Genomic DNA, 25996 nt, shown 5'->3' with positions numbered 1-25996 from the left:
ATGGAATGAGCTTCAAACCTATAAAATGGAACTTAATCAAGGGTCTCTGAATACTACCATAGACAAAAGAACACTGTTTAATAATAAAGTTCAAGCATCTTTTTTATAATTAATGATTTAAAATTCAGCTTTGGTAGAACTTGAACAAGAAAATGTAAAGTAATGATTTAAAATTCAGCTTTGGTAGGACTTGAACAAGGCAATGTATCGTGGTGGTAGAAATTAGGGAAGGATTCAGAAATGATAAAGAAGTGCTAAGTGCTAACGATTTCCTGGTAGGACGTAATAGAAATGATTAGTATAAAGCTCTCTCTTCAAATAGACTCAAAATTAGGCCTACAGGAAAAGCTGGAAGAGTGGAATATGAGCATCAAATCAAAAACAAAGTTGATCTGAAAGTGAAAGTCACGGTTTCTGGTGCCTGGCTCTCTTTGATGGTTTCCAGCTGTGTGCCTTTGGGCAAACTGTAGTCACCACTCAATTCGTGGATTTTAGTACGTGTAATTTGAAGAGATTACAACAAACTGGTGTTGGTAATCCACTCTAATTCTAACTATAGGACTAACAGTTTTCCAGATGGCCAGACAGTGAAGCCTGAAAAGGAGGCAAAATATGTAGAGACTGGAGCAATACAAAGCAAACACTTTAGGAACAAAAAGAATTAAAATCAAGAGAGTTAGATACTAAACAGGCCAGGTGTGGTGGCTCATGCCTGTAATCCCAGCACTTTGGGAGGCGGAGGCAGGTGGATCACTTGAGGTCAGGAGTTCAAGACCAGCCTGGCCAACATGGTGAAACTCTATATCTACTAAAAATACAAAAATTAGCCAGGGGTTGTGATAGGTGCCTGTAATCCCAGCCCCCAGGAGGCTGAGGCAGAAGAATTGCTTGAACCCTTGAACCGGAGAGGCAGAGGTTTCAGTGAGCTGAAATCATGCCATTACACTCTAGCCTGAGTGACAGAGCAAGACTCCATCTCAAAAAAAAAAAAAAAAAAAAAAAAAAAAAGGGAGTTAGGTAGTAAACAGGTTAATTGAATGTGTAGTTTGTCTATCGATAGAATAATCTGTCCAATAGAGAAAAAGATACATAGTATTATTATTTGTTCAATTACATGGCACTTGCCTAGAACAAGGTCTTTCAAAGTGGTAGGTTACAAAGGACATTAAGATTCAACATTTAGCACTTTGATGCACACGGTGCAAAGAATAACACCACTTCTAATTTAACAGTGAAATTGTTACCATAATTTAATAGATTTTCAGGCATATGATATGGCCTGAGTCTTCGGTATTTCTCTGAAATTGCATAGTTTCTTTTATGCAACCAGCATGAGGAATAATTCATAGTTACACATCTTCACAGCCAACCCATTTACAAAATCTTTGTAAAATGCGCAAGGCGACTGCACAGTCTCCTCATTGCCACTTTCATGTCATTGTTCCTGAATGTGTAGATAACTGGATTCAGAAAAGGAGTAATAAATGCATCAAAAATAGCAAGATATTTATCCAGGTGTGATGTGGGAGAAGGCCACGTGTAGAAAAACATCAGTGGCCCAAAGAACAAGATGACCACAGTGACATGAGCTGACAGGGTGGAGAGGGCCTTGGCTAAACCACCAGAAGAATGTTTCCAAACAGTGAACAGAATGAACATGTAGGAAATTACCAGCAAGACAAAGGAGCCCACAGAAATGAGTCCACTATTGACAGTGACCATGAACTCTAGTTCTTGGGTGTTTGTGCAGGCAAGTCTGAGGAGCCGAGGGACGTCACAGTAAAAACTGTCAATGATATTAGGACCACAAAAAGGTAAATCTATCACAAAAACTAATTGGACCAATGAGTGGATAAGGCCAATGACTGAGGAAGTGGCTAAAAGGTAGAGACACATTCTTGGGCTCATGATGGTCAGGTAGTGGAGAGGTTTACATATGGCCACGTATCTGTCAAAGGCCATGGCTATGAGCAACACCATCTCCGTGCCCCCGACAGCATGGTTAAAAAAGATTTGAGTAATACATCCCCAAAAGGAGATGGCTTTGTGCTTCTTGAAAATATCACAAATCATCTTAGGGGCTGTAATTGAGCAAAATGCCATATCAATGATTGAGAGGTTAGCCAGGAGGAAATACATGGGGGAGTGCAGATGAGCATCTGTGATTACAGTGAACACAATGACAATGTTTCCCATCATGCTTGCAAAGTAGAACAACAAGGAGAAAACAAAAAGTAGAAGCTGAATCTCCCATGAGTTGGTGAGTCCCATGAATACAAATTCTGATACTACAGAGTGATTCATTCCATTCATTGCCTCAGACTCCAAGATCAGTTTTCATGTTACTTACCTAAAGGAAGAAAGAAAATGAGAAAGAATTACCTAGGCAAGTATTCATGTTCAAGAAAGAAAGCCTCCAGCCATGAAAATAAGTATCATATTAACATCTCACACAGTCAAATAACCCTCATCACAGGCATGCTGGACTTCTACTTAGAGGGGTCAGCTGGCTCCTATTTGGCATTAGGGTTTTCAAAACTACTACTATTAAATTAATTCCATCCTTAGACCTATCTCTCCTCTGCTTTTGTGTTACATGAATATTTCCTATTTGATCCTTCCCAGGATGTTCTACTTGGGTGAGATATAAGGTCATCTTTAAATACTTTTCACTATGATTACTTATCAATGGATATGATTTCAACCAGTGACATGAGCCACCTAACAGTTACTCATGCACAACATACAGCTTTCAAAGTCTCTATTCTACTATTTATATTGCTTAATCAGACTTTAGACGTTTCCTTTCTTTTTTTAAATTTCAAATTTTCTCTTATTGTATTCTCCAATTCACAAAATCTAATTCTCAAAATCCCAGCCAAATTCTCACTTATGTGTGAAATCTTCCCAGTGTGACCAAGACTCTGTATTCTCATCGCACCATCGGCATTTATTTTACTCTGCTTCTCACAGTTATAGAAATGTCCATTTCTCCAATTAAAATGTAGACTCTTGGATACAGAAGCCATGACTGATCCACAATGGTAGCTCCCACCATCATCACAATGACCAATTGTGACCAACACAGTCATATAATAAGTGTATCACACTTGTTGAATGAAGGCATACATTAATGGGACTGAAGAATGACACTGGAGTCAAGAGAGTACATCATAATTCAGTAAGGTTTATAATAATAGTGTATTAACAACATGCCAATCAGGAATTATCGCACTATCCCTATTTCAATCCTGTACTTATTTAACTACTCAAAGAAACATTTATATAAGATGTCATAAAAATAAATATGGGGTCTTATTAATTTTAAAGTCAATAAAAGGCTTCTAGGAAGAAACCACTGCATTTTATAAGTGATTTTTTAATCTCAATTTTTATATAAAATATGTAATGAGCTGAAACAAATAATCTCCTCTAATGTAGATATACACACCCAGAGGATACCATAAGATAAAAACCATGTCACATAAAGGCAGTCTCTCTTTTTTATCAAAATACATTTGGAGTGAATAAAAGTGACAGAAATAAAATATTGAGTGAAAAGAGCCAGACAGTGTCTCTATCTGCACTCTGGAAGAAGACGATGATTGAGTAATGGAGATTAAGTCCAGAAAATAAACTAAAGAATGGTGGCCAGGTCCCAGCATGGGGAGGTGTGACAATATTACAATTCTTTAAGGATGAAGAACAACTGTCAGAAATAAACCATTAGAGTTTCATTGTTCAATGGAATGTTCCTGATTTAGTCCAACATTTATGTTTTATAAATAATTCATAAAGGAAGAAATATAGGAAGCAATCTGCTCAGCCTCACAAAGGTAATTGGTGGGAAAATTTATACTGGGACCAAGAACTTTTTACTCCCAAAGTCATTTACAGTAAATACTTGTTACATTAGTTTACTATTGCTGCGTTGCTCCTTGAGCTTCTACAAAAGAATCCATTTCCTTGCCTTTTCCAGCTCCTAGAGGATGCCTCCATTCCTTGCTTGGCTCGTGACTTTCTGCCTCTTAAAAGTGCATCACTCCAACCTCAACTTCTGTCATTGCATCTCCTCTCTGACTCTTCCTCTTATAAGGACCCTTGTAATTACATTGGGAAGGTCCAGATAATCCAAGTAAATCAAGATTCTTAAATTATTCATATCTGTACCTTTTTGCCAGATCCAGAAATTAGGACATGAACATTTTTGAAGGCTATTATTCCATACAGCACAGCTTTCTTACTGTGAACAAGTGCTTTATGGGAAAAAGGAAAATCTTAAACTAATGAATCTACAGAGGGATTTCAAGTAGCCTGTCAGGAAGGTGGAAGAGATATTGAGGGAATAGGGAGAGAGAGTGCATCCTGACTTTTGCTCTGTAACTATACATTAGTGACTTCTGACTCCAGTTACATGTAGGACCAAGGATGGCCACTAATGACTGTCAATAAGGAAACAAGGATCATTAGTCAACCAACATGTTCTTAGAAAAGTAGTTATGCTAGGTATATAACTCCTGAGTGGTTCTCTGAATGATTTTGTTCATTAATTCAAAAAATATCTTGAGTGCCCAGGATTCCAGACATGATTCCAGAGGTTGGGTTTATAGCGTTGACAAGAATTTTTGCTTTTGTGGAATCCATATTCATCAGAGCAAATGCAATTTTGGTGTCACATACAGATTTTCATTCTACAGAAAGGGTAAGAACATTTGAAGAAAGTCTATAATTTATCAACTACCTGGGGAGTCTCAAACACTCTATTTCTAATTCAACTTCTACTTTCAGGATACCTCAGTTTTCTGACTTCTTCCTTTATCTGAATCCTTACAACTATAACTTCTATTACAGTATTTTCCAGTGGGTTTTATCCAATAAAAATGCATTGGTTTTATCTCCCCACATATACATATAAAACTCGTGGGGTCTAGTTTCACATACAATGATTCTTTGTATTGACTGTAAAGCAACTCAGAAACAATGCTGGGAAGATTTCTTGGCTTATTCATTCATTCATTCAACAAGTATTTATGCTGTATCTATCAAGTGCTTAACAATGCACTAAACCTTACAGATTATATAAAAGTGAAAATAGATACATTAATTATGTTGAAAAAATTAAGAAATTGAACATAGATAAAATGAGAATCTAAGGTTATCAGAACAATTTTAAGTAAGAGCTGTGCAAACCATTCTATGATTTACATCTAAATCCTCATGACCTGAACTATAAACTAACCAAAACTTGTCTAGAAATGGGCGGAAAAAAAAAAAGACAAAAATAAATCCTTCTAATCACTAAGAGAAAAAATAGCCTTGTAGCAACAAATGCTATTAAGGCTTCCATGAAGTAGGAATAATAAAAATATGCTATGAAGTGGAAATATATGTGGTGCTTCCTCCAAACTGAAATTTGAATAGCAAAAACTTACAACTCAGAATAGCAAAAGAAATAATGGAAATTTCACTTTTAATGAATTTACAAGGAAAAGAACAAAAATAAAAGAGGGTTTATTAGGTCTTTCAAAAAAATACGAGATTCTGTGTAAAGTTTACTCAAAGACAGGACCTACACAGAGGCAAGGTGAACTTTTTTTAAGTTAAATACATTTTTTAAATCAGAAAGGAAATAGATGAGAAAAAAAGAGAAGGGGAAATTGAATTACTGAATTCAACAGGAGACTAAGATGGTTCATTATGATAAAGGGCAAGTGATGGCAAAGTAGGAGTTTGTCTAGATGTGCAATATTAAAAGCTCAAGTACCCAAAAATATTTCCTTTTAGCATTAGAGTTGCTTTCTTTTAGGTTAACATACTGCAGCACTAGAGTTGCTTTCTTTTTAGGTTAACATACTGAAGTCCCTAGTTTTGCTTACATTGATACAGGAAGGATATTCCATTGAGCTACTGCAGAAAAAAAAAAAAATGCCAGCTGGTTTTCCTTAGTGGAGATCTTACACATGCAAGACATAAGAGTCTTACTGATGAGGAAATAAGTGATCCATTTTTAAGCTTAATCATTACCCAAGAAGGATTATCAAGGATTGGTTGCTTTAAGAGACAGAGTAAGAGCTTAAGGGCTAGGTAGGAGAATAAGAGTTACAAGAATGAAAGCTAGAACTGAGTAAAAGAATAAATTGAGCTAAACACAACATGTACCTACTTCATAATCCCTTGTAAAGCAAAGATGAGAAAATAACACAAAGAGCAAACAGCAGCAGATCTAAAAATTTACTCAGCTCTTGTCTTCTTGTCTTCACATTTCTTGAGTATTAAGTATTCATCTTTGGGTCGCTGAATGGCTTCCAGGATGACACATTGGGTTATAATTGTTTGACTGTTTTTGATGCATCCCAGACCCTCCATAGATAGAATGTGTTCTCTCCTAAGGCCATTGCCATTAGGAGATATCCTGCTTTGAGTTCCCTAGTCCAGCCTGGCTATTGCTCTCAATAATTACAATGATATGAATTACAGTTATCATCTATTTATACTACTTAAACAATTGTGATAATGTGACAAATACAGATACTCTAGCATTTGATGGAATCATTTAAATTTAAATTCACCTAACTGGAATTGAATGGCATTAGAATTGGGCAACTTCTTAGAATAGATTTATGATCACTACATTTTAAAATTTTGAAAACAAATATGTTCATTATTCTCAATTCGTAAACTCGGTGAGCTGGAAAAGATCTGAGAATATGTTCTGAACCGCTTCCTTTCTTGTATTTACCCATCAAGGAAATATCAGTTTTTCCTCAGTTTTCAAGGTTTAAAAATATATTTCTTAGCTATTATGAACAGGTGTCAAACCTTTTTTGTTATTGTTTTGGAGACAGATTCTCACTCTCACCCAGGCTGGAGTGCAGTGGCACAATCTTTATTCACTGCAACTTCCTCCTCCCGGGTTTAAGCGATTCTCCAGCCTCAGCCTCCTGAGTAGCCAGAATTACAGTCATGCACCATCGCATCTGGCTAATTTTTGTATTTTTAATAGAGATGAGGTTTCACCATGTTGGCCGGGCTGGTCTCAAACTCCTGCACTCAACTGATCTGTCCACCTCGGCCTCCCAAAGTGCTGGGATTACAGGTGATGAGCCACCACGCCCAGCTGCATCCTGCTTTTCATTAACACAAAAGTCCAAATGTTCTCATACAAAAAGGAAATCTCTCATCCTTTCAATTAAGCTGATGTCCACTTAATTCATCCTCTTTGGATATGAAGAAGTTGTCAGCTACTCTGTCAGATAAGTGCTTAATATCCTTGATGTTGGTAAAAGCAAATAAAGATCACTCATCTGTACCCTCTAGTTTTAACACCTCAATTTCTTTAGCCTTCCTCAAAGGATCCATCTTCTACCTATCTTTGTCACTTTTGTCTAATCATTCCATTTCACTACCTAAACTTCCCATTGTATATACCTAAAAAAATTATCATAAATGTTTTGAAAACATAAACAAGTATAGAAGATTTATTGCAGGTTGTTAAACACTACACATTTAGTTTCCTACTTTTTTCTCCATTCTTCAATCAACTAAATTTAACAGACACTACATTTATTTTTAGTTCATGGTGAGTTAGAACCCTAGATGTTTTTCTTCCAAATAAGTTTTCAATTATTCCTTCTCCATCTTGATTCCATGAAACTGGGATTTTATTTTTTAAAACTTCACTTATGACTAGTATCTAATGAACCTTCTCCTTTTTATATATTGGGTCTTCTCTAGAATTAGAAGTAAATAACAAGCTTGTTAGGAAGACAACAAGCATATTTTTCTTCATTTTCAGCGCTAATAGATTTCCCCAAAGGTCTCTGGGTACCACAAACAACTTTACAAACATCCTAGTCCTGCCCTGAACCAAGCCACAGTGCAGACTCCAGACTCTGTAGTATATCCTGTTGCACCTTTTCATCTCCAAGTCATTTCTAAGTTTTAGTTTAAAAACTAAGATTAATTCTTGTTCTCCATATCCATCGTAATTCATATTTACTCCTTTGCTGTGATCATTTCCCCACAACAACCACCTGTTTCTTTCTGCCCCAGGCTAGCAAACTGTTACCTGAGTCTTTCCTGCAGCTGAAGTTTATCTAGTTTACCTTGTTCCTGTTGTGAACTTCATGCCATCCTTACCTTGTAGCTATTTACAGACTGTCATCTCAAGCACACACAGATACTTAAAGTATTTATATAAATGGAAAAAATAGCTAATTAACTGCACTGGAGGATAGTGACCTAATAAAGCTATAATGACCTGGGACTGCAACTCTAACGTCAGTGAGCCAAGAAATTGTCTCCTAGAAATATATTCAAAGCAACAAAGAAGAAATGCTGATAATGAGTCACAGGAGGAAGAAATGACTCTAGAATCCCTAAGAAAAATCAATCTCCACCTCTTTATATTTTTCTGGGTTATTTTTCTTTTCTAACTTTTATTTTAAGGTCAGGGGTACATGTGTGGGTACATAGGTAAACATGTGTCTTGTGGGCTTATTGTGCAGATTTTTTAATCACTGAGGTATTAGGCTTAGTACACATTAGCTATTTTTCCTGATCCTCTCCCTCCTCCCACCCTCCAATACGACCTAGTGTGTGTTGTTCCCCTCTATGTGTCCATGTGTTCTCATCATTTAGCTCCCGCTTATAAGTGAGAACATGTGGCTTTTGGTTTTCTATTCCTGAGTTAGTATGCTAATGATAATGGCCTCCAGCTCCATCCATGTCCCTGCAAAGGACACAATCTTTGACAATTTAAATCCTATCATGATAAATGAAAGTATCTCCAGATAATCTAATAATACACACTTTCCAAGAGATTCATAAAAATCATATGGAATCCTTATAAATATAAATTTTATCTATACATGAATAAAGTAGGCAAGTAAAATAGTAAACTACAAAAATTTTTAAATATCTTATAATGTGACTTTTATAAGTTATAAATTTAACATATTGTACCAAGTAATTTGAAGATATAGGCTTTATCTAATTAACATTTTTTCCAAAGCAACTTGCAGTTTTCTGTAATCAAAGAAGATAATATTCATTGAATTTAATAAAAGAATCCAGTTGTTGAAGTAATTCCACTATCTTTTACTATGTCTGTCATTAGGAAGCAGGAATAATATGAATAAGGATTGACTTCAAAATATTAAGAGGAAGCAACAGGACTTGTTTGTGTGGTTTTTTAACCTTAGATGTAATCATGTGTCTCTGTCCATGGTTCTTAATGACCATTGGTTTACAACAAGTATTGATCAATTGATCAACAAGCAATGATCATTGGGTTACAACAAGCACACTTGTTTTACTTGCTTATCCCCTTTAATTTCCATTCTGAATCCCTTTCTCTCAAAGACAGCCATTCTGGTGTTTTTTAAGCGTGTCTTGCTGTTGTGTTATCATGAAACATGTAGTATTGTTTGTATGCATATACATATAAAATAGTATTCTACATCTCATTCTAATTCTTTTTTTCCCACTTATCTCATGTTGCTATACGTACATCTAGTATATCACTTCTAAATACCACAGAGCATTCCATGGTGGGTATGCACCACTCTCTGACTTTCTGAGTACTCTGATCACCTCCAAGATTTTCAGGGTCACTGATTGGATTAAGCAAGTATTGGACCTTGCTTCTAACTTCAACCCTCACATACCAACAGTGCTAATATTTAGCTAGAAGACACCAGTGTAATAATACCAGTTGTTAAAAATTTAAAATACTTGCACACTGGTTAGAGTATAGCCACTGTCACAAGTCTCTTGAGGTTTCATCTGCTTCCAAGTTGCTTCCTCAGAGCTCCTCATGAATCAGCTACTAAAAGTTAATGCCTAGAACAGCAGGAGTCTCCAGGATCTTGCTCCAACCCTGGGACCAGGATCTGTTCTGATCGATGCAGTTGTTTAATATTTTGAAGATCATATCTTCCCTATACTAAAAGCAACACTGCCACGGACACCTTCTACACTGTCTCCCTGGAGATAGCAATGAAATGATCATGTCTTTTAAAGCATTATGAGGCATTCATAATGCTTCTCACTAGCAAAAATATTCTCACTAGCAAAAAATTTTTGAGCTAGTGAGAATTATTGTATTAATCACTGTTTTGTGGCATGGAAAAAATAATACAAATAAAGCAAATGACGGATCTAAATTAGTGAATAGTTCCAACCCTAGAAATTATATCAAAGTGGGGACACAAAGACCATGTTCTTCTCCATAGTCCTGAACCCCAGACTTAGGGTTTAAAGAGCAGTCATTAATTCATCCATGTTGCTGTGCTAGCAATTACACATCAAAGATTCGTGACAAAATATTCAAATGCCCACTCTTACAGAACTAGGCCAGAGGGTGAAATATACAGGCACTAGGAACTGGCTAAGGTGGTTATACTGCCAAAGATTCTCCAGTGAGAACTCCTAGGGAAAACTAACCATAAATAGACAAAGGTTTGAAATACAAACATCAGTTCTGAAGTCGTAAGACTAGGAAACTCAAAAAGAGAGAGGCCAAGAGTTCCATCTGTATAGAAGCAAAATGTAACTGAATCAAAGAAGGAGCAAGAGAAGAGGACGTAGAATAATCATGTACACAGCTTGCCTTTACAATCCAACTATGGTGGGATGGAGTTGAAATGAACCGCAAGAAAAATCTATATGCCAAGAAAATCTCTACCCCAGCCATATCCCCAAGAAAAATCTGTTATATACTCAAATTACACCAAACCATCATCAATCCCATAGATAACTTGGGGGGACTTAATCAGGAAGAAAGAATGCAGATGCCATATGTAACACCTAAGAAGTCACTTCTATCAAGATCAAATACTAAACCAATTGAGCAAATTTAACATCACTAGTGATGCTGTGTGGATATTATGTACTCTCTGATATCATGTGATTAGAAGATCTTTTCATCTTTTGGGTATTCTTTTCAAAAATCCAGAACCCATGTATAACTGTAATGAAAAATGTCAGACAAACTCAAATTGAGGGACATTATACAAAATATCTGACCAATATTCCTCAAAGATGTGACACCATGAAAAGCAAGGTAAGACTGAGAAATTGTCACAAACCTCAGAGGAGATTAAAGAGACATAATAGCTAAATGTAATGTGATATAAGGATTGGATTCTGGAACATAAAAAGACATTAATGGAAAAAAACTGGTGAAATTTGAATAAAGTCTAGAATTTAGTTTACAGTAATGTATTATACCAGTGATGATTTCTCAGTTTTGGAAAATGTACCATGGAAATACGAGGTGATAACATTAGGGGAAATTGAAACTTGGTAAGGGGCATATGGGCACCCTCTGGACCATCTCTGTAACTTTTCTGTAAACCTAAAATTATTCCAAAATAAAAGCCTTATTTTAAAACAATCCAAAGGATCAGAAAAAGAAATGTAAAATAGGACTGAATAGATTAAGTGAAAACCATGCTTGAAGATTTGTTGAAACTCTGCTATTTGACAGTCACTCAAGATACAAGGTGAATAATATGTTATGTAAGTAAAAAATTAACAGTCCAGTGGGAACACCAGATTTATCAACTAAGAAAATATGTTCTAAAATGATAGAAAACAGCAGAAGACCAGGAGTCTGTCAGTCTGGGTTCTAGGGTCTAGATTTGGATCTTCCATACACTACTTTTAGCATTTTCTTTTCTAGTAGTCGAGAGTTTCCAAAATGAGGAAGGACTAAAATTATTTATAATTTACTTTAAAATTCAAAAACTCTATTGTCCTACTAAGTAACCGCATGTGCTTTCAGTGCCAACATATCTTTCTACACTCTGTATGATGCAGGAGCTGGCACTCTGCCAACTTTCTCTTTTTTCTTTTCAGTTTCTCCTTGCTTGGATTCACCATTAGGGATACTAGAGGGAAGTGAGGGAAGTTGAAAGGCTGGAGATGGAAAAAGGGACTTCCTTCTTCCTGTTTGCCTCCTTTCTGCTTGCTGTGCCTGTCAGCATCACCCAACCACACTCATCACCTCAGCAACCTTGGTTGTTTTCCAAAGCAGCAGCTGAATCCAGTTAGTTTTTCTGATGCTAGAGGAGCTCTGCACCTCACACCCTCACTCAGGAACACCTGCACCAGCCAGTAGTGCCACTCCCTCAGGGGCGTGTTATGACCCATAGGGCCTCCGCTAAGCTCAGAGACACTAGCCCCAGCCAGGCAGCATCCACCTCTGCTCAGATATTTGAGTTTCACCTCCACAGGTTCTTCCTCCAAGCTTTAAGAGTTTGGGGTTTTTTATTTATTTAAGTCTTAGTAGTTCTAACCTCTTTCCTTTATTTTCCCTTTTCTAGGAGTGAAAGCTGCTTCCTACAAATGCTACATTTTTATCTCAAAGTTTGATTTTTTCAAATAACTAGTTAACAACTGTCAAAACTAAGAAGTTACAATTTTAAAGATGTAATTGGCTTTTATTAGTGATTCTAGAATTGGGCAATACTTCATTCTATCAACAGAATGAGTGTTCTCAATGAGCTGAGCAGAAGAGCTTGGCTTTGTAGGCAGAAAAAGGCTGAAGATAGCAGAATCAGAGAAAAAAAATGGACTGGCCTTTTCAAAGATACTTGAAACAGAAGGGACTTTTGTGTTATAGTGACTCAGGCTGACTGAGTTAATGGCTTTTTTGGGGTTTTTTTGGTTTTTTTGTTTTGTATTGTTTTTTGTTTTGTTTGTTTGTTTGTGGGGGAGTTGAAAATGGCTAATTTTGAAGTTTAGTCTGATTACGTGGCACCTAGCACAAGTGACTTTCTTCTGGTTTGCCTGCTGTATTAGTTCATTCTACACTGCTATAAAAAAAATACCCATGACTTGGTAATTTATAAAGGAAAGAGATTTAATTGACTCACAGTTCTGCATGGCTGGGGAGGCCTCAGGAAACTTACAATATGTTGGAAGGCAAAGGGGAAGCAAGCATCTTCTTCACAAGGCAGCAGTAGGGAGTGAGTGCAAACAGGGGAAATGCCAGTAGTTTATAAAACCATCAGATCTCGTGAGACTCACTCACTATCACGAGAACAACATGGGGGAAACCATGTTGTTCCCATAATCCAATCACCTCCCATCAGGTTCTTCCCTTGACACATGGGTATTATAATTCAAGATGAGATTTGGGTGGGGTCACAGAGCCAAACTATATCACCTGTTTGGCTGGGGCCTAATACAGGAGGCTAACCCAAAACAGTAGCTCCCATAAAATTTATTTAACACAAATTCATACTTAGTTAATTCTTTATACCAAAATTCCCCTTAAAAAAAAAAAAAAGGCAACAGTGTACTTTCTCTTTACTGGACTTTGAGAAAAGATTAGCAAATAAATAACTAACAGATAATGAGCTGAAAAAATAAAAAACAACTTTAGCAAATAAATAGCTAACAGATAATGAACTGAAAAAAATAAATAAAATTACTTAGCTACATAGTAAGACAAATCATTAAGTCTAGTAAAAACCTTTATCTTTAAAGCAAGATAGTCTACCTTAAATGAAAAAAATAGAAAATGGGCAATAAACCACATACTGACATTCAAAATGAATTGTTTAACATTTAGAGTAATTCTATTTGACACTATATATAGGTAAGAATGTTGGTGAGATAAAGTAACCACACTCTTTAATCTTTAAATCTCTTACATAAGCAAGAAATCTATATCACAATTCAATTTGGGAAGGAAAAAAAAAAGACAACCCAACACATACTAGTAGAAAGTGATATTCTGGTTAAATTTAACTTAACTTACTTAGCACATATCTGTCTGAAATTCTAGTATAATTTGCCTTTTTGTATATTCTTGATATATTTAAAAGATTTTACTGTAATTCACAAACTGAGACCATAGTCTTCTCATTGCCACCTTCATCTCTTTATTCCTAAAAGTATAGATGACTGGATTTAAAACAGGTGTGATAACTGCATCAAAGATGGCAAGGAATTTATCCAGATGTGATGTGGGAAATGGGAAAATATAGAAAAAGATTAATGGCCCAAAGAACAAAACCACCACAGTGACATGAGCTGACAGCGTAGAGAAAGCCTTGAATATACCACCCGAAGATTTTTTCTGAACAGTCACCAAAATAAAGATGTAAGAGATTATGAGAATTAAAAAAGAAGCCAGAGAAATAAATCCACTATTGGCAGTAACCATGAATCCCAATGTGTAGGTCTCTATGCAAGCCAGTTTGATAAATCGAGGAAGATCACAAAAGAAACTATCTAATTCATTAGGGCCACAGAACGGCAGGTCTACAACAAAAGCCAACTGAATCACTGAGTGAATAATACCTATAATCCAGGAGATGACTAAAAACAAAATGCACCTTTGTGGGCTCATGATGGTCAGGTAGTGGAGAGGCTTACATATGGCCACATATCGGTCAAAGGCCATGACTATAAGCAGCACCATCTCAGTGCCCCCAACTGCATGGATAAAGAAGATCTGAGCCACACAGCCCCCAAAAGAGATGGTTTTGTGCTTCCTGAAAAGGTCATAAATCATCTTGGGAGCTGTGGAGGAGCAAAATACCAAATCAATGATGGAAAGGTTGGCCAGCAGGAAGTACACAGGGGACTGTAAACGAGGGTCAGAGGTCACAGTTAGCACAATCAGGAGGTTTCCCATCAGACTTGACACATAGAACACTGAAGAAAAGAGGAAGAGGAGGAGCTGGATCTTCCATGAACTGGAGAGTCCCAGGAACACAAACTCAGAGACCACAGAATGATTGGCTTCATCCATTGCCTCTGTCGGCTGTGACGACTCTCATGCTACCTGAAAGAGTAGAGTAAGGAGAAACTTTGATTTAGGACAAAAAGCATTGATGTTAGCAAAATCACGAGCAATTCATATGTTGTCAGAAGACTAGACATGGGCTAATATACGCCTTTGGAGACAACTTCAGTCACAAAGCAACTCATATTCCTCTATCATAAATTTTGTCACCAGAAAGTACATTGCACAGAATAAGAACTCATTTACTTACTTGAATGGATACCTTTGTTTTATTTTTAAGTATATTTTTATAGCCATATCTCAGATATGACTGTAAGCTAAAGACTTTCTGTAAAGTACGTGAAATAGTTAAGTGACAGTGGATTTCATAACTTGGGCATCCTTGATATACATATTAATTAATTAATTTATTTATTTATTTTTGAGACAGGATCTTGCTCTGTCACCCAGGCTGGAGTGCAGGGCATGATCACAGCTCACTACAACCTGCCTGCAATTCCTGAGTTCAAGCAATCCTCCCACCTCAGCCTCAGCCTCCCAAGTAGCTGGCACTACAGGCACATACCACCACACTTGGCTAATTTTTGTATTTTTTGTAGAGATGGGGTCTCACTGTTTCCTAGACTGGTCTCCAGCTCCTGGGCTCAAGTGATCCTCCCACCTCAGCCTCCCAAAGTACTGGTATTACAGGCATGAGCCACCATGCCCAGCCCTCAATATACTAATATCATTTATATGACCATATTGACAAGTTCTTTCAATATTAATATGCTCTCTTAAGGCCTGGAGATGTAAATTTCTCATATCTGTAAATTGGGTAGATAAGGTGAGTTACCTATAAGAAGGCAAGAACTATAGGAGTAGAGGATGCCAGATCATGGCACAAACCATGAATGCTAGAAAAAAATGACACAATTATGGGTGCTGTTAAGGAGATTCTAAGAGAGATTATTTCCTGAGGGAGGAAAGAATGTGAGACATTAAAAAAGGCAACCACAGAATGAAAGTGATGAGTTCTAAATCTTAAGTAAAGGAGAACAAGAAAGAGTGAAAATATCAGAAAATTTAGAAACTTTCTGTCTACTTTAACTGCCCGTTAAAGTCTCTGTCTGGCTTTAAATGAGATATTTAACCTCATTCATAAACAAACACATACTAAAATAGTAAGACACCAGTTGTTTCATCAGTTTGGCAGATATGCAAACATTTGAGAAAAGTCAGAGCTTGGTAGGAAATGGAAAAATAGGCTATTTCATAACTGGTGATGGGGAAGTAAACTGAGAAAACATTTGCCAATTTGGAAACATCTTCTGAATTTTTATATTCTCATATACTTCGACTCGGTTCTATTTTGGGGGCAGGGAGGAAAACCCTTGAATATACCTACGTGTGCATATGAACAAAGTGGACAAAGCATGTCTTTGTTATTTTTGCTAAAGCATTACTTTGTTTGTTTGTTTGTTTTGTTTTAGTTTTTGAGATGGAATCTCACCCTGTCACCAGGCTGGAGTGCAGTGGTGCAATCTCGGCTCACTGCAACCTCCGACTCCCTGGTTCAAGTGATTCTCCTGCCTCAGCCTCCCAAGTAGCTGGAATTACAGGCATGCACCACCACACCAGGCTAATTTTTGTATTTTCAGTAAAGACGGGGTTTCACCATATTGGCCAGTATGGTCTCGATCTCCTGACCTCATGATTCGCCCGCCTCAGCCTCCCAAAGTGCTGGTATTACAGGCGTGAACCACCACGCCTGGCCTAAAGCGTTGTTTTAAGAGCAAAATCCTGACACTAATGTCAATGTATAGACTAAGAAGCTAGTTAAATAACTTATCTTAGATAGTTTCCGTGAAATACTATGCAGCCATTTATAATATTGAGGCAGATCTAAATATACTGAGGATAGATAGGAGAGAGGTTGTCAGTTGCCTGCACTATGTCATTCCATCTGGACTTAAAAATAAAATTAGTCAAATAAAATAATAAGTAGATAGAAAATGTCTAGATTGATACACAAAAACATGTTAATAATTATCTCCAAGGGTTGGGATTGAGACAGTAATGAAGGAAAAGATAACTTTCAGTTTTTGCTTTTCCTAGCTTACATTTTTGCAGTGAGCACACATCAATTTCACTCTTACAATAAGGTAAATGTTTTCCAAAATTACACAATTAGTGTCTTCAGAGTATCCAAAGATATTACCATAATCTAACCCTCAAATTAAGATAAGAATCAAAGCTATTCCCAAAATATTCACTAACTTTGTTACTTCATTTCTCCCTACACCTTATACACGCTAAGCTAAACTACTTCTTTTTTGCTGGACGTGTTCCCAAAAGGCATTTATTCTTCACACGCGCGCGCGCGCACACACACACACACACACACACACACACACACACACTTCAGCTCATGTCTTCACTCCACATTCTTCACTCAGCCTACATACCTTTGTCATCATTACGTCTCTCTAATTTTTCCTATTTTCTTTAGTACCCACTCTGTCTAATTCCTTTCTCCATGAAGTCCTCTTTGATACCCTTACCTTTATATACACTAAATGGAAATAAACCTTGTTTATACTGTGGTAACCAAACCGAAAACCTTTGTACTAATAGTGTGCTACGAGTGATCTAACAAAGAACGCTATTGAATTTCCGATCATTGTAAATAATGTGTCTTCAACATGTCTTCAAATTATCCTTTTCAGACTTTTGCATGATAATACTATAAATGGCATTTACATTCATAAAGGGCAACTCAGCTTGGAATAAATTAAGTTCCTTTCACACTGATTATCATCAGCACCCTTCCCACTGAAGCAATTTATTTAAATGAATGATTAAATTCTAAATTGCTCCCCTAGAAGCTGAAAGATACTCTATCAATGTCTCCAATTTCCACTCACTCCTAAAACCATTTTAATTTTTACACAAGACTTTTGTTTTATCTTTAAAATAACACTTTTTTATTTTTATATATAAGATTAGCAAAGATTTATATTAGATTATTCCTAGTGTTGCTAAAAATTTGGAAAACAGGTTTGTCTGCTCCTTGTTGGTATTACTGCCTTCTAGCCAGTCTGTCATGTTCTATCTCTATTTTAAACTTAAGGTCTTTAGGTACCACACTTTGTATTAGTCCCCACTGAACATTTGTTTTAAAGCAGGGCAGAATAGTTGTTTAAATCTGATCTTTTCCATAATGACAGAGTTAAGCTCTCCACTTAGCTCACTCCTACAAAAGGAAAACAGGTTATCAGTGGTGATAAGCCACTCAATCCCAGTGTGACTTTGTAGTGTTCTGAATCTCATGATTGCATTCAACACAGAGCACCAACCTCTCCCACACTCCTACTATTAAGCCCAGAATGTAAGAAAAGAAAGATACGTCAAAGATCATCTACTGATCAACTCATTCTCTCCTCTGCTCAGGTTGCTCATCCCTGTGCTGCCCAACATAAATAGGAAATGAATTAAAGCCATGTGAGCTAATCACCAATCCAAATAAGGATGATAATTCTAATGATTTTTAAGTAGATCAGTGTTTGAAGTCTCTCAGATAAAGATGGATAGAAAGAGCTCAGGACACCACTCAAAATACGAAAAAGATGGACGGGAATGGGCACTGGAGCTGCATGCTCCCAAAATTACTGTTCTTACTACCATCAACAATACAGCAAGCCTTGTAGAAGTCTGCTGTTATGACTTGAATGAAACTTTGCTAACGATTGTAAAATTCTTTCATTTTAGGGTTAAGAAAACCAAGGTACAAAGAGGGTAAATGACTCTGCTAAAGCTACAGAACAAGTTGGTGGCAAATCCAGAATATGTTTGACTTTTGGCTTCCTTAGTACAGGTTATTTCTACTACATCGTGTTTCTTTTGCTGTGATGGTCTTTGCGTACTGTATGTGGCCCAGGAAACCATAACATACCAAAACTAGTTTGTTTAGCATTGTCTACTTACACTGTACTCAAATTTTCCACTCTGGCTTTATTATTTGCCTGGAGACCCACACATGACACATCTGTGCAAATGTCACTGGAATAACCTTTCCAATACTGAACACGAAATTATGACTTGACTCTACTCATTCAGATGCATTCTATATTTTGGTTGTTAGTTAATCTGCTGCAATTTTCCTGTTGAATAACAGATAATTCATTACTCCTAGTTGATTAAATTCTCCCTCTCACTGTTCTGTGTGTTTCCACTTAAAGTTCTGATCTCCATCAAAGACAGTTTCTATCCATTTATCCTACCTGGACCAATGTTGGAATAGAGGATCACAAAATGCAGAGCTCACTGATGTTATGATCGTCACTTGGCATAAAAAATCATGTGTAATACCTCCACAGGGGGAAAGGGAGCTAATTAGCAGCACAGAAAAGTTACTTCAATGTTGCTGTAGAGACCTGGGATTGCCATCCTGAGTACATTTGGCCAAGGGAATTAATTCTGTGCCATCCACAGAACTTTGGCCACAGCAATTAAAGGGAAAAACTGGCAATGGGTCACCTGAAGAGAAGGAAGAAGAGAAACTATGGACCTTTTGTGTGTAAAAATTACAGATTTTTGTTTGTTTGTTTTTGTTTTTGAGACGGAGTCTTGCTCTGTCCCCCACGCTGGAGTGCAGTGGCCCGATCTCAGCTCACTGCAAGCTCCGCCTCCCGGGTTCACGCCCTTCTCCTGCCTCAGCGTCCCGAGTAGCTGGGACTACAGGCGCCCGCCACCATGTCCGGCTACTTTTTTTTTTTTTTTTTTTTTTTTTTTGCATTTTTTAGCAGAGACGGGGTTTCACCCTGTTAGCTAGGATGGTCTCGATCTCCTGATCTCGTGATCCGCCCACTTCGGCCTCCCAAAGCGCTGAGATTACAGGTATGAGCCACTGCACCTTGCCTGTTTTATCTTTTTACCTGCTTGTTTTCCTTATCTATAAGGGAAGAAACGCCGTAAGAATGAAAATATATACTTTTCAAAAAGTGAAATCAAGTTTACCATTGAGGAAGGAAGGAAGAACGGAAGGGAAGGGAAGGGGAGAGAAGGGGAGGGGAGGGCACGGGAGGGGAGGGGAGGGGACGGGAGGGAGAGGCCTCCAATGTGGCATCTAAAATGTGATCCATGCCCCACTAGAAAGGATAACTAAATTAGAGGTAATCATATGTACAGTTGTGTAGTCAACATTTGGTTAGTTCTTAATCGTGTGTATGATATGGGGAGATGAATAAGGTGTTATAAAAGCAGCATACCAGGATGGACTAAAAATACTAGTACAGCTGAAATAAAGAAAATCAGTAATTGACTTAACCTCTCATAGATTAAGTTTTTTTATTTATAAAAACAATCAACAAAACAGAAAACCTCTGATTATGTTTTATTTCTTTACATCAAAAATATGCAGAGTCAGTGAAAGGGCCACAGATAAATTATAATTATACAGAGTATACTATATCACTTATCTATTGCTGCACAACAAAGTAGCCTAAATCAATAACGTTTTACTCACTCATGTGTCTGCAATTCAGGCTAAGGTCAGCTGGGCAGTTCGTCTGCTGGTCTCCCCTGGGCTTTCTCATGAGACATTAGTTATCTGGCAACTTGACTGGGGTTGGAGGGTCTATGGTGGCCTTACTCACCTGTCTGAAGCCTAATCCTGGCTATAGACTGGGACTCTGTCTCACAGGGTCTTTTATCATTCATTAATCTTGCCTAAGCTTCCTTACATGGTGGTGGAGGATGCTATGAGTGAGCAAAGAGAGAAGCTACAAAGCAACTTATACCTAAGTTCTGGAGCTCATGCAACATAAATTTTGTCATATTTCCTTCATCAAAGCAAGCATAACGCCAGGCCAGATTGAAGGTGGGGAAATAGACTCCACCTTTTCTCAGGAGGAACTACAAAATATTGTTGCCATGCTTTTCAATCAACTAAATACTCTGAAACTAACCATTCTCAGTTGTATTGATTGACTAAGCTTCATTTAGAAATATTTTTAGTATAGGCACGTGACATATGTCCTATCCAGGGCTCTAAGGTGCTGTTACTCCAACTTTCACTAACTCAAAGGAACATCAGCTCTCTCCCACTCCTGCTTTTGTCTTAGATTCAACAGGTTTGTAATAAGTAATTTTTATTGTTATTAATGAGTTTATATCCTGATACAAAACTCAGTTAAGTCACATGACCTTCTAGAGTCTTCAGCACCACAAATAGTCCAGCCTCCTACTTGTCAAAGAAGGTTCAAGAACACTCAGGTAGAGGCACAGTCACATTACTTGAAAGAAGTCTAGAGGCCCTGTGGAAAGAAACTTTTCACCATCAACAAATGAGATCAAACATATATAGAATGATTTGATGAACTTGAGTTGTCCAAAGGAGGGCAGTCTGATGCATCTCAGATAAAATCATTACAAAAGCAAAAGATATCTAGCAGAACAGGCTAGACTAAGCAGCAAGGCCTGGGGACTGCATGGGCAGCAATTGAACAGGGATGTACATGAACATGCTCTAACACAGCCTCTCTACCCCTCCCCACACAGTCCTCAGATTCCTACAGTTTCAGGCAGTGCATGATATGCAGAGATAAGCAATTCAGGAGAGATGAGCAGTGGCTCAAGCAGATAGCTGTGTGCCACAGAGTGGCTTCTGTCTCTGAAGCAGAAGAATGGCTATACCACAGTCAGCAGAACAAAGGGGTAGCACTGATTATATGCAAACCCTCCCATCCTAATGCTCTAGAGAGAACAGTTGGGAAGAAGAATCCCAGAAAAGATTAAAATTCTGCTTATCAAGCAGGACAGAGAAATGAGACTGGGAAGAATATTGTGTCAGTGTGACACATTTGTATTCCGCAGGTCTTGCAGTCTGGTGTTTTGATTGTCTTAATTTTATTTTTTTGACTTGATTCCAGGGCGCGTCTGTTGATCAGCATGTGATGTCATTTACTAAAATATCGAATGCCAAGACAAATATTTTACTTACTCCAAATACTATTATCTTTACTAGCCAAGGGTTACATCTACAAAATGAATGTGTCAATATGAGGAAGGTTTTACTTACAAATCCCTTAATTTAAATGCCCATGAAGAAAGCATATCAATATCTGTTGATTTTAGAACCTGCATATTCCACCTACTGGTGTCTTATACAGCACAGATGCATGGTTAGTGTCTGTTATTACATATGGCATCTACGTTTATTAATTGCTGCCATAAGAAATCATTAGGGTTTCAGAAAAAAAACTATTTCCCAATTAGTTTACTTGCCAATTGGCTCACCTAATAAGAGAGCATTCTATTGTAACCAAAGCAAATTCACAAAAAGTTTGTCTATTCTTTCAAAATGTATGCTGAATTCATAAACTTTTGTTTTCTTTTTTATGGTTTGCTGATATCCTTTTTTTGTTGCTGTTTACAAACAGTAACAAAATTTCATATACATTTTTCCATATGTTGCCTGACTATATTATCTTTTGTGCTGCTTTTTTCAACTTTTACTTTAAAATAAGGGGGTACATGTGCAGTTTGTTACACAGGTATATTGCATGGTGCTGAGGTTTGGAGTATAAATGAATCCATCACCCAGGTGGTAAACATCTACCCAATAGGTAGGTTTTTTTCAGCCCTTACCCTGTTCTCTCCATCCTCACTCTTGCATTCTTCCGTGGCCTTTTTTTTTTTTTTTTTTTTTTTTTTTTGAGAGACAGAGAATCTCGCTGTTGCCCAGGCTGTAGTGCAATGGTGCAATCTCGGCTCACTGAACCTCCGCCTCCCGGGTTCAAGTAATTTTCCTGCCTCAGCCTCCTGAGTAGCTGGGGTTACAGGTGTGCACCACTAGCCCTGTCTAATTTTTGTATTTTTAGTAAAGAGGGGTTTCACCATGTTGGCCAGGCTGGTCTCGAATTCTTGACCCCTACCTGCCTTGGCTTCTGAAAGTGTTGGGATTACAGGCATGAGCTACCTCACCCAACCTTATTGTTCCCATTTTTATAACCATGTGTACCCAATGTTTAGCTCCCACTCACAGGTGAGAACATGTGATATTTGGTTTTCTGTTTCTGCAGTCATTCACTTAGGATAATGGCTTCTAGCTGCATCCACGTTGCTGCAAAGCACATGATTTTGTCCTTTTTATGGCTTCATAGTATCCCATGGTGTACATGTACCACATTTTCTTTAGCCAATCCACTGTTGATGGCACTGGGCATCAACATGTTTTTAAGCCATCACATTCGTACTAATTTGTTATGACAGCCTTACGAAACTAATACAGAGATTAATCTGTCATTAGAAGTAAAGTGGATTCAAGAAAGAGATTATATTTATTTGTTTGATGTTTTTAAGCTTAGAAGAGATGTGGCCATGTTTGAATACTGACAAAGAAACCAAGAGAAAGGATGGTTTAAAACTATAGGAAGAGGAGGGAGAAACTGACAGAGCAAAGGCCCTGAGGAGGTGGCAGAGGATGAGATCTATAACTCAACCACAGAAAGGGCCCTGCATCTTGAGGGTCCTGACTTCACCTAACCAATCATATTCTCCCTCCTGGAAATTTGAAATTTGGGATTCATAAATGCTGGTCAGCTTCTGCTGGTCCCTTAAACTAAAGTGATGTAGCTACAGGGATAGGACACAGAAAGAAATACAAATGAGAGGCCCGCAACTTCAGAGCATCGTAAGAAATAGCGGGTTTAGTTCCTTCTCCTTCAACCATTCATGTTGCAGTTCCTGGTGGTTCTGCTCTAGAATTCCACCAAATACTACTGTGTGAAGATAAGTCTCCTCTTCCCATATCTGTGACTTGCAACAAGGAGCTGTGAGTAAGAAACTGACAGAATTTGGTTTTAACCCCAAGTCAATCACTTTCTAGGTGTGTGACTTCTAGGCTGAGGCTTTCTCATTTATGAAGCAGGGATAGCAAAACCTACCGCATTGGTTTTATGAGTTTTTAATGAGAATACATATGAAGGCCCTGAAGTATAGTAGATATTTGGTTACTGTTAATTCCCCTGCCCATTCCCTAGGGGTAACTTAAGGAAAACAGAAAGCTCTGCCCAAATAGTTTATTTTGATAGTTTATTGTGATAAGCACTCGGAAATGGATACTAAAGAAAATCTCACCACCAAAAATGATTGTAGAGTGTAGAGAAGTTTTAAGCTTCTTTGGAAATCTGAGAATACATAAGGTATAACAAAAATTGAGGCATAATACAAGTGGGCCTTTCCATACAAGGTTGCCAAATCACTGTCTCTTCCCCAAGGTCTCTGCCAATCATCCCTGTCTCTGTTTCTATCCGCTGCTCCCTCTCCAGACAGTTATAAAATAAAAGCTCACATGGTAAGCTATCATAGATAGTCTATAAAGGTATCCTAGATTCTGTTTATTTAGCCTGAGACACAGTTCTTAAATTTTACTTTCCGTAAAAAGCCATGTTATGATTCTTCTAGCACTGGAGTTGCAACAGAATAGCTTCATCCTCAGATTAGTAGTATGCAAGGTCTTTGAAGTTACGCAAGGTCTTTAAAATTACCCAATGGTAGGATTCATGCTACATCACCACAGATCTGGGTTTTGCTGCTGCAAACAGGCTGACCTTAGCACAGGGATGACTATGTCTCGGATCCTACTCTACACAGCACCTAAAAGATGTAACAGGGAAACTTTGAGCAAAGTGATAGGAAATCGTTTTACCTCTCCAGATTTTCTTTTCTAAATGAGGACATAACAACGCCTGCTCCATATAATTTTTATGTGTAAATTAGATAGTGCCTGGCACACAGCACTTAATAAACGGTAGCTGGAAGGAGGAGAGAAGCCCTACTGGTTAAATATACTAGCTAAGGAAGAAGCGTTTTGTATACACCAGAAAGAGCTGTGCTTGAAGCTTAGTGTTTTTTCTTTAAGCTCTTGTTGGAGTACTTTGGACATGTCTAATGGTATAGAATCAAGAAGCAGTGTATCATTTGTTCAGTCGTTTCCAGCTTAGACAGTCATTAAAATTGGCTTATCCTCTGCCTGGACTAATGCAAACTCTCTTGTTCCATGAGAGTGAGGGAACCGCATGAGGTATTCCTGAGGCTTCGTTCTTTTCCTGCAACAAAATTACTCTATCATGGATTAAGTATCTCCAAAGCACAGACGGTGCATTGTCTTTCACTTATGCAAAATTTTATTTGAATATGATAAAGTTATAAAATTATTTTAGTACTTAAGCTGCTTCTGAATCTTAACTCCTTTGAATAGTAAATATATGGATATTTTAATGATACATTTAAATGACAGAACACAAATCTTGAATAGCATTATATTTTATTGAGTTGATGCATATTTTATGTTCCCATTTTATGCTAGTAAGTATAGAAAGGAAAAATGTGTTCAGATTTTCGCAGTTCAGGAGAGAGGGTCTTTGAACCATCTTGGCAGGTAGTGGAGTGTGGTGATTAGGAGCAAGGATGTTGCAGGAGGACCTGCTTGAATTTATGTCACAGCTCTACTGCTTACCATCTATGTCCCCCTGGGATAGTTACTGAATCTTTCTGTGCATTAGTTACCTCGTCTGTAAAAGAAGAATGACAATATTACCTACCCAGTTGCTGTGAAAATTAAATGAGTTAAGGTATGTAAACAACTTAGGATAGTACCTGGCACATCATAACTGTTCATTTAGACAACTCTTGGTCAACAGTTAATTTTACTAAAAAGAAACATCTCTCACTTGGTTAAGTTAATGTCTTAGCATATGTTTGTCCTAACAAATGTTTTACAAGCGAATTAACAGTTTTAAAGAAGTCCAAAATTTAAAAAAGAAGAAAAGTGAATATAAAAGAGTAAAGTAACTTCCTAAAAGAATCCTGAAATAGTCAATTCTTTAAGAAGATGGATTCATTACAAGGTTCTACCAAAAATCACTAACTTACAGGGACATATGAGTATACATGTGACATTTTAAAGAATCTTTAAAGTAAGTAGGTATTAGTGTAATATCATCATAGTTACTCATTTATAAATCAAAAAGTTTGTTTATAGAACAGAAAGACTGTGGCTTATATTATTTTGGGGTCCCAAAAGTTCTAAGGTCCCCAATATTTCATTCAAGGAAACTATGATCCTCTAAAACAAACAAACAAAAAGAGTAATATTCGTGCCTGAAATTCTTGAAGCTTATTTAAGATAACTGCTAGATTTGGTAGCAGTAAGAAAAGTGATGGTAGGCTGGGCGCAATGGCTCATGC

General features: G+C 37.4%; 2 protein-coding genes across 2 annotated transcripts; both read right to left on the bottom strand.

Annotated features, from left to right (window-relative positions):
• Positions 1 to 349: 349 nt before the first annotated feature.
• On the bottom strand, positions 350 to 8139 carry LOC102122198 (olfactory receptor 4F15). The gene is made up of 2 exons (XM_005560632.4): positions 8069 to 8139; positions 350 to 2350 (listed from the first exon to the last, which is right to left on the bottom strand). Exon 2 carries the CDS (start codon positions 2311 to 2313, stop codon positions 1375 to 1377), a length of 939 nt encoding a protein of 312 aa, XP_005560689.3. The 5' UTR covers positions 2314 to 2350; positions 8069 to 8139; the 3' UTR covers positions 350 to 1374.
• Positions 8140 to 13600: 5461 nt separating this feature from the next.
• Positions 13601 to 19063, bottom strand: LOC102121807 (olfactory receptor 4F6). The gene is made up of 2 exons (XM_005560631.4): positions 19027 to 19063; positions 13601 to 14803 (listed from the first exon to the last, which is right to left on the bottom strand). Exon 2 carries the CDS (start codon positions 14768 to 14770, stop codon positions 13832 to 13834), a length of 939 nt encoding a protein of 312 aa, XP_005560688.2. The 5' UTR covers positions 14771 to 14803; positions 19027 to 19063; the 3' UTR covers positions 13601 to 13831.
• Positions 19064 to 25996: the final 6933 nt, after the last annotated feature.

The sequence above is a fragment of the Macaca fascicularis genome, chromosome 7 (assembly GCF_037993035.2).
Source record: "Macaca fascicularis isolate 582-1 chromosome 7, T2T-MFA8v1.1".
NCBI classification, from domain to species: Eukaryota; Metazoa; Chordata; class Mammalia; order Primates; family Cercopithecidae; genus Macaca; species Macaca fascicularis.
This window is presented reverse-complemented; position numbering and strand designations above follow the sequence as displayed.

What these genes read in the sequence shown, in the direction of transcription:
- LOC102122198 (XM_005560632.4), bottom strand. Translation starts at nt 2,313, where the DNA reads ATGAATGGAATGAATCACTCTGTAGTATCAGAATTTGTATTCATGGGA.
- LOC102121807 (XM_005560631.4), bottom strand. Translation starts at nt 14,770, where the DNA reads ATGGATGAAGCCAATCATTCTGTGGTCTCTGAGTTTGTGTTCCTGGGA.